Here is a 15000-nt window from a genome sequence, read left to right on the forward strand (position 1 = left end):
TGTGCGTGTGTGTGTATGTGTATAAACACACCTTTCATTACCAAAGTAGGTAAAATTAAACCAAATGAAAAAAGTTTATAGTTTGACATAAATAAGTCACGACAAATTACACGAAGAAACTCTGGAGGTATTCAAATCAGTTTCTTGTCATGTCTGACAAATTTTGGATCCACGTTAACCAGCGAGTCACGAAGCTGAAAGACTTGCTTCCCAATTGGATAAAAGTCTAATAGAATTTCATACTCCAAGTTTATGATCACGTCTTGAACGTCAGGATAAACCACAAAACAGTCTGTAATAAAATCAACGTGTCAAAGTGGTATTCAAAAAAGAGGCATTGGTCAGTATCTAGACTTCAGGACACTGACTGGAGTCTAGATATCGACCAATGCCTCTTTGGATACCACTTTAACACGTTGATTTTATTACAGATTGTTCTGTGGTTTTCCTGACGTTCAAGACGTGATCATAAACTGGGAGTATGAAATTCTATTAGACTTTTATCCAATCGGGAAGCAAGTCTTTCAGCTTCGTGACTTGCTGGTTAACGTGGATCCAAAATTTGTCAAACATGACAAGAAACTGATTTGAGTACCTCCAGAGTTTCTTTGTGTAATTTGTCGTGACTTATTTATGTCAAACTATAAACTTTTTTTATTTGATTTAGTTTTACCTACTTTGGCAATGAAAAGTGTGTTTATACCCGCACAGACACACACACACACACACAGATTGTTTTGTGGTTTTCCTAAACTTTCAAGACCTGATCATAAACGTGGCGTATAAGACTAAAGTTAAGTATACCTTACTTTAACCAGACCACTGAGCTGATTAACAGCTCTCCTAGGGCTGGCCCGAAGGATTAGGTTTATTTTACATGGCTAAGAACCAATTGGTTACCTAGCAACGGGACCTACAGCTTATTGTGGAATCCGAACCACATTATAGCGAGAAATGAATTTCTATCACCAGAAATCAATTCCTCTAATTCTTCATTGGCCGGTCGGAGAATCGAACGCGGGGCCAGCAGAGCGCTAGCTGAGAACGGTATCCACCCGTCCAATGAGGAACATAGGAACTATTAGACTTATCAAATCGGGAAGCAAGTTTTTCAGCCTCAAGACTTTCTGGTCAGTTACATTCGTCTTAGACTGCAGAGAAAACGAGACGCTTTCAAGACTAGAGAAGACTAAAGAAAGTCTAAAGAAATTAATACGTTATGCGAAAACTTCTGCAAAAAAAATAAAGTTCACCTTTTGTTCAGCAGTTGCTTCGAGTCTGCTCAATGCCTGGATGGGTCGGTTCTTAAGCACCTTGAACTTCTCTACGGGTAGGGCATGAGGCTAGCAACCTCTCCCCAAAGTTTGTTTATGAAAACAGGATGGGTAGCACCATCCGAAGCCTATCTTTCTCGAAGGGGAAATATAAATGTATATCAGTACAAATATACATATATATGTGTATATTTATACATATACGTACATACATTTTATATATATATATATATGTGTGTGTGAGTATGTGTGTGTATATATATATATATATATATATATATATATATATATATATATATATATATATATATATATATATATATTACACACATATATATATATATATATATATATATATATATATATATATATATATATATATATATACATATATATATATATATATACACACAACCTTTAAAAATTGCTGTTAATAACATGCACCATGCCTTCCTCATTATAATGAACTTAAACAAAGAACCTAGAGCCACAAAAAATACGTGATAAGAGCAGTAATGAAAATCAATTGCAGTCACAGTTGACAGAGAAGCCTGACCTTCAGCTGAAAGCATGCGTGCTTGTATGTGTGTGTGTGTGTGTGTGTGTGTGTGTGTGTGTGTGTGTGTACGGCAGAAGGAGAGAAGAAGAGAACACATGTATTGATAAGCTTGACAATATACTAATCTTTCAACATTTTTCCTTATTATGCCAAAAAAAAGTAAATGTTTACGTACAACAATAAGTAGGAAGATATTTGGAAAGAATTAGAAAAAAAATGTCTACGCAGAACAATAAGTAGGAAGATATTTGGAAATAATTAGCAGGAAAAAATGTTTACGTACAACAATAAATAGGAAGATATTTGGAAATAATTAGATAAAAATGTTTACGTACAACAGTAAGTAGGAAGATATTTGGAAATAATTAGAAAAAAAAATTTTTTACGTACAACAATAAGTAGGTAGATATTTGGAAATAATTAGAAAAAAATTTTACGTACAACAATAATTAGGAAGATATTTGGAAATAATTAGCAAAAAAAAAAAAAGTTATGTGCAACACTAAGTAGGAAGATATTTGGAAATAATAAAAAAAAATGTTTACGTACAACAATAAATAAGAAGATATTTGGAAATAATTAGAAAAAAAAAATGTTTACGTACAACACTAAGTAGGAAGATATTTGGAAATAATTAGAAAAAAAATGTTTACGTACAACAATAAGTAGGAAGATATTTGAAAATAAATAGCCAAAAAAATGTTTACGTACAACAATAAGTAGGAAGATATTTGGAAATAATAAAAAAAATGTTTACGTACAACAATAAGTAGGAAGATATTTGGAAATGATTATAAAAAAAAAGTTTACGTACAACAATAAGTAGGAAGATATTTGGAAATAATTAGCAAAAAAAAAAGTTTACGTACAACAATAAGTAGGAAGATACTTGGGAAATAATTAGCAAAAAAAAAAAGTTTTCGTACAACAATAAGTAGGAAGATATTTGGAATAATAAAAAAAAAAAAAAAGTTTACGTACAAAAATAAGTAAGAAGAGGTTGGGAAAAAATTCGTGACAGGACCTCTATAACACAAAATGGCATTGAAAGCCACACTGCTACTGAAGGGCATAACAGAAGTCCTCTAATCCTACGCTTCGGTAATCGAAGAAGAAGAATGAGTTCTCGTGACGTACTCACTACAACTCAAGAGGCATTCTCAGTCCGGATAGACCCCACCAGACTCAAACCTTTGCGTGGGAACCACAGTTCCTTTCATTTGGGGTCAATCATTTCCCCTCTTGCTACATGACTCGTCACAAAAGTTCGCGGTTATTTTCTTTTGAGTTTACGTAGTTTGCGTAGCTTTACGTAGCTTAGAATTCCGGTTATTTTGTATTGAGTTTACATAGTTTTACGAAAGGTCTAAAGGCCTTGGTTTTACGTAGTTTAGAACACCGGTTCTTTTTTATCTTAAATTTACATAATTTTACTTTTTGATTTAACGTTGCTTTGCGTAGGTTACGTTGCTTTATGTAGTTTAGAAATCCGGTTATTCTATCTTCAATTTACAGAATGTTATGTTTTGATTTTACCTACTTTTGCGTAGTTTAGAAATTTGGCTATTTTATCTTTAATTTACATAGTTTACGTTTTGATTTTATGTACTTTTACGTAGTTTAGAACTCCATATGTTATCCATATTAGAAGGTAATAATAAGTGTAAATTCAATTGGCAAGTGATGATAAAACCATTCTGGAATCAATACAATTAATATTCAAAAGATGAACCCAATTCATATGGAACAAGCCCACCACAGGGGCCATTGACTTGAAATTCAAGCTTCTAAAGAATATGGTGTCCATCTCAAAGAAGCATCAGAAGGTAATGGAAAATACAGAAAGAAGAGATCACTTATTAGAAAAAGAAAAAAATAAATTGTCAGATTCATAAATAAATGGACAAAAATGCAATTAAATTACTAAAAAATGAGAAAACAACAAACTGTCTGCCCTGTGACCTTGAAAAGACCTTCACGTACACCATTACCCCAGTTCAGGAAGACAGGAACTTTACCTATAATAGGTAAAAACGTCTACGCACCTGAATAACGTAATCAATTATCGCATGCAGTATAAAATACTGCTTTCTCCAGCATGTCTCGTCAGGCCCTGCCTTTCATGACGAACAAGAGAGAAGGGGGCGGGGAGGGGAAATGAGTGACAGATGGGGAAGGGGATGATGGTGGTGGTGGTGGTGGTGGTGGGGGTTAGAGAGAAACATGCGTAAAAGCCAGAACCTGTTATTAGGAGGCGCTGGAAATGTCCATTACACAAGCCAATCGTGTCTGGCTTCAAACCACTGCGCCTGTCATTCTTATGTTATGATACTTTAACTAGAATTTTTTCTCTTTTAAAAGGTTTTACGATCATTCGTGAGGAGTAAGTTTCGTCGTGTTTAGTCTTTTTGTATTTATTCTTTTGTACCCTTCACCCTTTCGCTAATTGTACCTTTACTAGCTGAGGTACGGGTAGCTTTTCTTTAACTTCATTTGTTTAATTCATATTATGCAGACTCGTACTATTTTAGTTTCTCATGAATACACATGCATATACATGCACGCACAAACACAGAAACACACACACATATATACATACATACATACATATACATATATATATATATATATATATATATATATATATATATATATATATATTATGACCCTGACTACTGAATCATGGATGAACCCATGTATATTAACTTCCACCAACTCCCGAACACATACTGCGCCACTCACCTCATCTTCTTAAGTACAGTATTAAGATCCTCCCTTTCCCTTTACCTGTTTCACTTTAATATCTATTAAAATGTCTAGATCCTATTTGCCTCCCCTTCCTAACACTCGTATAATACACTCTACCCACCAACCGATCGACCTACATTCTCTCCACATGGACAAACCATCTTAGAACGGTTTGAGCCAGCCTTTTCAAAACCTTATCCGAAGATCTCTACATTAATCACATTCTTAAGTTGTCATAAACCATTTATACTACACAGAAATTTTCCTCTTGACAGCTACAGCTTCCATTGTTGGTCTCTCTCTCTCTCTCTCTCTCTCTCTCTCTCTCTCTCTCTCTCTCAAGTTTCACAAAAGACCACCCTCTCGATTAGAGGCCACTGAGATTAGATACAGAGTCTCTTGTCATTTGACCTCTATGAGGTTTGGCGAACACGCACTGTGGAAGGAAGTTTCCCCTTGGTATTAAAGGCCTCTGTCTTGCTAAGACTCCGAGAGAATCAGTAAAGCCTTTTGAAAAGTGAATTATGTTAAAATTTTTAAAGAAAAGTTAAACATATAATTGTGAATTCAAGCCCTTGCAGACTCTGACAGTGGTTAAGGACTGACTTAACAAGAGAAAAATTTGGGCCAGGGCGGTGAGTCCTTCCAGCCTATGAGAAAACATCCTTTTTTCCAGATGGAACAACGTTTTAGTTTTCTGTAAAAGAAAACTATTGTGCCGGCTTTGTCTGTCCGTCCGCACCTTTTTCTGTCTGCCCTCACATCCTAAAAACTACTGAGGCTAGAGGGCTGCAAATTGGTATGTTGATCATCCACCCTCCAACCATCAAACATACCAAATTGCAGCCCTCTAGCCTCACTGGCTTTTATTTCATTCAAAGTTAAAGTTAGCCATGATTGCGCTTCTGGCAGCGATATAGGATAGGCCACCACTGGGCCGTGGTTAAAGTTTCATGGGCCGTGGCTCATACATTATTATACCGACACCACCGAAAGACAGGTCTATTTCCGGTGGCCTTGATTATACTATGTACAGAAAACTCGATTGCGCCGAAGACACTTCGGGGCATTTTTTACTTGTCTGACTCTTGGTTTTACGAAGACTGACAGAGAAAAAATAGATACTGGATAAAAAATCTGATAATCTGATGCGTTTATAAATCTTTCCAAGCCTGAGCCTTAGACATTAATGATTAATCTTTGAAAACCCATTAAAAAGAATGCAAAAAATATAACCCAAAACTAACAAAAGACAGGAAAGGAATAGATGGATACAAATCATCGTATTACGTCGTTGGTTTTTCTATTTAGGTTAATCCTTCATTTTCCGGAGAAATACGATGGTAATGCCCTCTGAGCTAAAGGGTTAATATAGCATTGTGTTCTGTGATTACTCGGCGGGTGACACATAAATAAATAAATACAAAAATAAATTAATTAATTAAATTAATTAACTGATAATTAATGAAAAATTAATAAATAATTCGTAAATTTCACGTATGCGTTCTCCTTCTAACTCCAGAAGGTGCGTTTCCTCTCTGGGACTTTGGTCGAATAAATTAATATCTAGACAGATATATGATGAGATAAAAAAAAGAAAGAAAGATTAACACACCAATAAGATGATTGATAACGGGACGCGTGCCATAATTCTCCTGCGACACACTTCCTTGCATACAGGTCAAGGCCCAGAACAAATGCCAAATGACCTGCGCATGCTATTTTGGCATTTACTTCGGCCAAATGTTTATGACTATTATCGTAAAATATGCACCTCTGCACGACAGCTTGAAATGTGGGTTACCTTAATATTTCTCAGGCTTGTGTGTTCATGCAATTTGGTTTTAATATTTCTCAGGAAATAAATCTGCAGATTTTATAAAAACGGATTTAATCCTGGTTCCAGTGACGACGAATTGTGTGGTTGTTGTATAACAACGGTAAATCGTCCAGACCAATTTTTTTTTTTTTTTGTGAAAACAAGATTTATGAGTAGCATACTATCTCTTTGTCAAGAAGGGCTACTCTGCCCGCTCCCAAGTGGAAACGTCCATTTTTAAGTGTTTATACGATCTTATGTTCTGGGCTTACATCATAGCAAATTTACAATACAAATTTCTTCTGTGTGCTAGTCCTCTGAAAAATGTCTAAATTGGCGAAACCCGTCGGGACCATAAATCATATCCCCTGTTTAATATTTACTTATGGCAGTTTGTATTTATTATTATTATTATTATTATTATTATTATTATTATTATTATTATTATTATTATTATTATTATTATTATTATTAAAATGAGCCTTATTTATATAGAACAAACCCACAAGAGGTAGAGACTCGAGATTCAAGCTTCCAACGGATATGGTGCTCATTTGAAAGAATTAACAGTTAACAGAAGATAAGAGGAAATACAGAAAGAAGAGATCAGTTATTAGAAAATAAAAAAACAAAATAAACAAATATTTATCTCTCTATCTATCTATATACACACACACACACACACACACACACATATATATATATATATATATGTGTGTATATGTAGGTGTATCTTTCAATAAACTCCAAACCTTGCTCTCTCTTTCTCCATATATATACTGGATATATACATATATATATATGTGTGTATATATCAATAAATATATATATATATATATATATATATATATATATATATATATATATATATATATATATATATATATATATAGATATATATATAGATATAGATATAGAGAGAGAGAGAGAGAGAGAGAGAGAGAGAGAGAGAGAGAGAGAATGGGAGTTCACTGATAGACTAAATAAGGTCAATCAAACAATGAGCAGATTGAGTAAAACTTGAAAATCAAATCCTCTGAAATTGCACACGAAAGTAAAACAAACACAAATCCGTTAAGATCTATAAAGCAACACGGACACGAAACATGGCACGACAGTGAAACTATACCATAAAAGATTTTGTTCGATTTGAAAATAAAACCTTACCAAGAAAACGAAGGTTCACATGGCAAAATATAGCGAGAAATGATTCCCTAAGGGAAATTACGGGAGTTCCATATGTATATGAGATGTTGATGCAAAGGAGAATGAGGTGGTTTGGACATGTCCTTCGCACAACCCCTGGGAGAATAGTACGTGATAGTGTTGCCTGGGCTCCTGGGGTCACCAGGAGAGTTGAAATACCCTGGCCTACTTTGGTGAGAACTATGAGAAGGGAGGGTGGAGATCAGTGGAGGTCTGGAAGGCACGGAACGGAAATGAATAGTGGAATTTCTAAGTGATCCTTTACATTACGTACTACTGGAGGCATTAATACACACACATTATATACTGTATATGTATGTATATATATGTATATATATATACATATATATATATACACACACACACATATATATATTTGTGTATATATGAATAGGTTCGTTTTAATTGTATGCATGCATATATATTATTTATATATATATATATATATATACAGTATGTATATATATATATATATATATGCGTGTAAATAAAGGCAAATGCCACGAAGGAAAAAAAGAAGCAACGAAGAGGTTTCTAGGCCTTTCGACACAACGGTAACAAAGGACTATTGTGTCGAAAGGCCTAGCAACCACTCCGTTGTTTCTTTTACCCTTCGTGGAATTGCCTTCATTTATACATTCATCACGTTCCATATCTTCGTGAATCAGTTATACATAATATACGTATGTATGTACGTGTATGTGCGTGTGTATGAGAAAGTTCGTTCCATTTCTCTGTTCCTAATTCAGTTCCTTTCTCTTCCCACCTGTGAACTATTCTCATTAGCTTCGTAATCACGCTCGCTAACAATAATAACAATCATAACGAAATCAAAATAATGACGAAAACCCACGAATAATAATAATAAAAAAAGGACCATCTCGTACGCTAAGATCGAAAGACAATCTGTTCCTCCTCCTCCTCCTCCTCCTCCTCCTCCTCCTCCTCCTCCTCCTCCTCCTCCTCCTCCTCCTCCTCCTCCTCCTCCTCTAGCTGACGAAAGCTTCCTCCTGTCTTCGCTGAGATCCTCAGTAAACCGACCTCCCAGCTTCATTTGCCTCCGGGCTGATTAGGACCGATATTGGGGACAATCACAGCGATACCGCTGTAATTACGGTTAATTAAGGGCACATTACCGCCAGTGATTATTGCTCTCCTTTGCCTCTTGGCCTCAATGTCCGAGAGCGATGCAGACGGACAGACAGATAGACAGACAGACAAAGAGACAGGCAGACAGAGAGATAGACAATTTCATTGATCAGTTCATATGGATGTAGTGAATAGCTGTAAATTTACGAGTGACACGCACATGATCATTAACACATATGCACACACACACGTACTGTATATGTATACATCGTGCAAAAGCCATCACCTAGAGAGAAGAGAGAGAGAGAGAGAGAGAGAGAGAGAGAAAGCCAACAGAGAGAGAGAGAGAGAGAGAGAGAGAGGAGAGAGAGAGAGAGAGAGAGAGAGAGAGAGAGAGAGAGAGACGTATATATATGTATACATCGCACAAAAGGTAGCATCTAGAGAGAGAGAGAGAGAGAGAGAGAGAGAGAGAGAGAGAGAGAGAGAGAGAGAGAGAGAGAGAGGTACATATATGTATACATCGTACAAAAGGCAACACCTAGAGAGAGAGAGAGAGAGAGAGAGAGAGAGAGAGAGAGAGAGGCACATATGTATACATCGTACTAAAGGCAACACCAAGAGAGAGAGAGAGAGGCAGAGAGAGAGGCACATATGTATACATCAAATATAAAGGCAACATCAAGAAAAGAGAGAGAGAGAGAGAGAGAGAGAGAGAGAGAGAGAGAGAGAGAGAGAGAGAGAGAGAGAGAGAGAGAGACTCTTCATAGAATTATCATTGGCAGTGATATTGGGTCGTAGTGAGTGACTGATTTAGCTCTGCAATTTGGCGTTACAGGTTTCTGTCTATAACAGTTTAACAAGTATGATGAGGGGACTGTCCTCTATAACCTCTCGATATAAGGCGGCGCTACCAGATACCAAAAACAAATCTGTCATTCAATGAACCCCAGAATGAATGACTTGAAAACTGAATAAACTAATGAATAGGTGATCCAGTAAATGATATAAAGAAAGAGACAGTGAATGAATGTTTTAAAGAATGACTGGGAGATTGAATGGAGTGATGGACGAGTTATTGAGCGAGAAAGAAAAAGCGGATGATCTAAGGGAGAGGTGAATGACGTAGTGAATGAGGAAGTGAATGAGTAATGAATGAGAGAGAAAAGTGAGAAAATGAATGAGAGTGAATTCAATGGGTTTTTGAATAATAATGTAATAATTAAGTGAATGAATGAATCAATGAGTAAATTAAGTAGTGAGGGTGTGAAAAAGTTAATATACTAATGAATAAGAAAAGTGATTCATTTTAAAATGGAGTTTCCTCTTTTTTTTTTTTATTTCTGACGGTATGAAGAGGAAAGGCCGACTCCCTTCAGTGTTGAAAGAATACATTGCTCTGAAAATGAAGGAATGGAATGGAATGGAATATAGAGTTTAGGCCAAAGGCCAATCGCTGGAACCTATGAGATCATTCAACGCTGAAAGGGAAATTGAGAATAGGTAGGTCTGAAAGGTGTAACGGGAGGAAAACCTCTCAGTTGGACTGTGAAACAATTGTTAGGAGAGGGTGGATAGCAAGATGGAAGAAAGGTAATATGAACGAAGGTACAGTAAAAGGAATGAAAGGGGTTGCAGCTAGGGGCTGAATCAGTCGCGTTGGTGTTATGTTTTGTGATGCATTCCATACTTGAGGGATGCCAGCTTGCATATGCATGAAGGGATTATTTAGACAAAGCTTCTTAATGCTGAGCTGTTAACGTCATTGTAACTGCTATATACTTTCATTTTTATACAAGAAACTCTTGCGTTTATGCATATGTATATATATATATATATATATATATATATATATATATATATATATATATATATATATATATATATATATATATATATATATATATATATATATATATATATATATATATATATATATATATATATATTTAAAAAAGTTCCAAAAAAGTTCCAGTGTGGTGTAACATGAAAACTACTGGATATTTCATTTTTTACTACATATACTTATTCCTAGTCTTAATTATGTTTTTTGTATTATTATCCACTAAGAAATGAATAATCACCTGTTTCTGCTTACAGAATAAACACCAAAATGGACATTGGGCGCCTTCATTCTGTCACCCTTCTGGTTCTGCGCCTGGCCACCATATGGTCCACCCTTCCTCCTCCTTCGAGTGCTCCTCCACCCCCTACTCTACATTTCCCAAAGCCCACAGCTCACGCCACAGGCCTACAACCCGTGTCGAAGCTTTTGACAACGCCCTACGACAACACCCCTCACGAAAACCTCAATTTTCGAATCAATTCTAACCGAGACTTTCCACTTCACCAAGAGAATCTCGCTCGACCAACCGACGGTGCCTTAGACGATATCGCCAACGAACGTAAACAACCCAGAGAAAGAAGACCTGAGGTAATGTTAGGAGCGGAGTTTCACGGAGATGACGCAACTCAGTCAAGACGAAGGCGCTCTGAGGACGGGACTCTGAACAAAACAGCGTACGACGATGCCAAGATACTCGGCAAAGACGAGCCAATTCTCGTGCCCATTGCAGTCACAGATGATGATGATGCCACGGACAGTTCGGAAGTGCCTCCCTCCGAGGAAAATGCAGTGCCCGATTACGACGATGGGGAAGACATTGCCATCAATATTACGAATTACGAGATACTCTACGACTCGTCAGTGTTCAATAGCACCTTCGCCATCGTCAACAATTCGTCTAGGAACTCGACGGATGTCTTCATAGCGACGACTGGGGTGTATGAATATCAAATGCTCAAGGTAATAAGTGCTTCTTTTATGTTGTTTTACACACACACACACAAACACACATCCACATTTCAAAGCCGTATTAGGCGCAACCCATTTCAGACAAATAATACTGTTTGTTTTTGTTTCAGATCTACTCTAAAACGTTTCATTCATCAACTTAGTTGATTTCCATTGATTTTATCAGTTCCTTTAAGTATTTTTATATGGTCAAAAACATTGTTTAGATAATTTAAAAGCTTAATTATGGCCGTCGGCGTTGAATGGACTTGACAACTATTGATAAGATGATACGTTGTGCTATTGTAAAATGGGGGAAAGTCATAATACCTCACACATTTAGCCTTATCCTTCGTTTTTCACCTGTGAACTTTGACCTCGGACGACTTCTTTAAAGAATTTGAAGATGAAGCTTTGAAGTTTGGAAAATAATCGGACCGTAATGGGAAAATGGCGTTACAGAATGTCAACTGGGTCACTGCAGGAAACCTAGCAAAAAAAAAAAAAAAAAAAAAATCTGGTCAAAAGAATATCATCCAGTGAACTGCTTTAACATTATATGTTAACATACCTTAGTAGAGCCATAATTAGGCATTACTTTCTATCATCTGCTATCACTTATGACTACTTTTACAACACCTAATTTGCCCTTATTTTCATTTCCATGGCAGGTTGCTGTGCTCTGCACTGTGCTGTCCATCATTCTCCTGTCAACTTGCAAAATGCTCCTGCAAGTTTTTGCCAAGTACGCAGGCAAGGATAAACCTAACGAGATATGAAGTTCGTAAAGGAATAAGTAAAAGACGGACAAAAGCAGTGGTAGACAGCATGCACCGCCGAAGTCATCTTAAACCCACTCGAGGATGCAGCCGACTACGGAGAGCTGAGACTGCAGAAATCCCCATACTTTATATTTACGGGTTTGCGTGTGTTCTGTCCGGTTATCTCAGGAGCGGGTCAGCAGAGTTGGGTGAAATTTGACAGGTATATTCATAGTGTTACCTTCTGTAGATGATGAATTTTTTGGTAAAATCTTACTCAATGTTGATATAGTAGCATGTTAAAAAATAATTAAATCTGAGGCGGTTCCTCCGAGTGAGGTTATTTCTCCGTATGGTCACCTGATGAAAAGATGGGAAATTTCATTAAAATCTGCTTGCCTATTTCTGAGATATCCTACTAGTAACATCCTATAGACACAACCCGAAGTATCAGGCAAAGGAAGGTGAACTATAATTACCGTTTAAAGCATGGGGTGGTAATTAGGTGACAACGAAGGAAAGAAATGGACTGCTGTCAAGGTTACCCCCAAAAAACAAATAACAGTAAATTCAGATCACCCTCTGGGGTCGTTTGAGACCAAGGGCGGAAAAGGAGTAAAAACTGCCTGAAATGTGATAAATTGATCTACAGAGGCCTTGTAAGAAAGCAAGAGACAGTGTCGTGAAATTGTAATTCAGGACCTCGGAGAATAATTGTCAGGCACGTAATTCTCTTCTTTATTGTCATGACAAGGAATAAATAAGTAAATAAGCAGGAGTCACGAGAAAGTTCCCCTGTGAACTACATGGCTGGAGTCAGACATCTGTCTATAGATTTCTTTCAGCACTGAAGGACCTCAAGGTAAATATTGCACCTGACTCATATTTCAACGAGAAGTTATGCATATTTGATGAGACGCAGAAGACACGTCAGTCACCAGTGAAACTGTGTCAATAATAAGTTGCTCCCGCAAGAAGCGAATTTTATTTTTCTGGTAAAGAAGGGAATTCATTCCACTGAAGAGCAAGTTCCCTTCTTTGAGGATGTACAAAGTACCAGTTTCTGATCGCTGTCTGATCAAAACGAAAACTGTTTTTTCTTTTTATATTTTAGGAGTAAACGTACTTTACATACCAGCCTTTTCCTAGTTGTATTTAATTCGACGCTTGGTAAAATCTAGTAAAACTTTCCGTTAGTTGACATGTTATTCTGGAAGTGGGTGTGAAGTGTACTTAAATGCTAAAGTAGATTAGGTTAGTTTATTTTCTCAGATTAGCTATATAAGTAGTCATAGGCTCAAGGGTTTTGGGCAAATTCTAATAGGTGGCCCAGGCCTAATTGAAATCAGTTTAGGTTTTCATGATAGTTTTGTAAAAGTGGGAAAAACTTCTACGTTAGGCTAGGTTAGGTGTTTTATAGGAAAGCTTCCTTGATTTTCTATCAAAGTGATCTAAAAATTTTATATTTTTCCTTTTTATACATATATAAAAATCTCTGTATAATAACCTGCAGAACTAACGTAATTTTTTACCAAATCTCTTTAATCTTATCTTACTATAGCAAGGGTGGTAAGATTCACTCTCCTGGATTGCACGATCGTTTCGTAAAAGCTTTTAGCATTCCTGATTTCTATTATCAAACTAATGTAGTGGAAAGGCCATATTAACAGCTATATCAATCATTGTGTACTTTCGATAGTCCTATTTAGCTAAGACTATTTTAGTCACTGGACAATCTTCGGAATACTGGAATCCTGTGTCTCAAAGATTGTTGTTATACGATGACGATTTTCGAGAAATAGAAAAATTTCTCAAAGACTATTATCACTTCAGGTCATAATGCCGATAATGTTTATCGAGAAATAGTTGAGATCATAATAAAGATGATGATTTTCGAGAAATAGAAGAATTTTCAAAGAATATTGTTACCTTAGGTCATGATAAAGATGAAGATTATCGAGAAACAAGAATTCTCAGAGTATTGTCACTTCAGGTCATAACGAAACTGATAATGTTTATCGAGAAATAGTTGAGATCATAATAAAGATGATTTTCGAGAAATGGAAGAATTTTCAAAGAATATTGTTACCTTAGGTCGTAATAAAGATGATGATCATCAAGAAACAGAAAAACTCTCAGGTCATAACGAAACTGATGATGTTTATAGAGAAATAGAAGACTTCCGAAAGACTACAGTTACTTTAGATCATAATGAAGATGATGATTTTCGAGACACTGAAGAATTCTCAAAGACTGTTGTTACTCCAGGTCACAATGAAGAAGATGGAGATGTTCAAGAAATATAACCAAATACAGCAAACCATTTACAGGAAATTCTAACATATTTGCAGAAGTACTTCTTTATTTTGTAAGTGACCAAGGAGCAGTTTGGACTTGAGTACTCACCTTTCCAAAGACGTCGATGAACTTAGCTACGATATGAAATGCTTTTTGATATCATGGTTTTATACTGAACCTAATTAATACTCATGTGATGACTGCTAATGCAAAATAGTTCGTTTAAGGTTTTAAGCCCTTCTTTTGATCTTGCTTTGTAGATATAACTCACAATTTTAACAGGTCAGTGCCTTTTGAAATTTTTCCAAACTGGTTAAATGATTGTTTATTCTATAACCTTCTCATTTTGAAAAAGATGTTGCTCCACTTAGTTCCAAGATGTTAAATTTGGTTTGGTGATTCTGCCAGTCATTTAGTAAAGGCACCATTCTATTTGGTAATTTATTTATTTA

At 36.0% G+C, this 15000-nt stretch overlaps 1 protein-coding gene across 3 annotated transcripts in view; it reads left to right on the forward strand.

The window, feature by feature from the left end:
- Window positions 1–14382, forward strand: part of LOC136837134 (uncharacterized) — a 45857-nt gene extending 31475 nt beyond the window's left edge. For all 3 annotated transcript variants that reach the window (XM_067101750.1, XM_067101751.1, XM_067101749.1), the window contains exons 2-3: window positions 10796–11501; window positions 12161–14382. In XM_067101750.1, coding sequence (XP_066957851.1) covers window positions 10809–11501; window positions 12161–12268 — 801 coding nt within the window. In that variant the 5' untranslated portion in view covers window positions 10796–10808 and the 3' untranslated portion in view covers window positions 12269–14382. The remainder of the gene's footprint in view (window positions 1–10795; window positions 11502–12160) is intronic.
- The last annotated feature ends 618 nt before the right edge of the window (window positions 14383–15000 follow it).

Source organism: Macrobrachium rosenbergii, chromosome 57, assembly GCF_040412425.1.
Source record: "Macrobrachium rosenbergii isolate ZJJX-2024 chromosome 57, ASM4041242v1, whole genome shotgun sequence".
Classification (NCBI taxonomy): Eukaryota; Metazoa; Arthropoda; class Malacostraca; order Decapoda; family Palaemonidae; genus Macrobrachium; species Macrobrachium rosenbergii.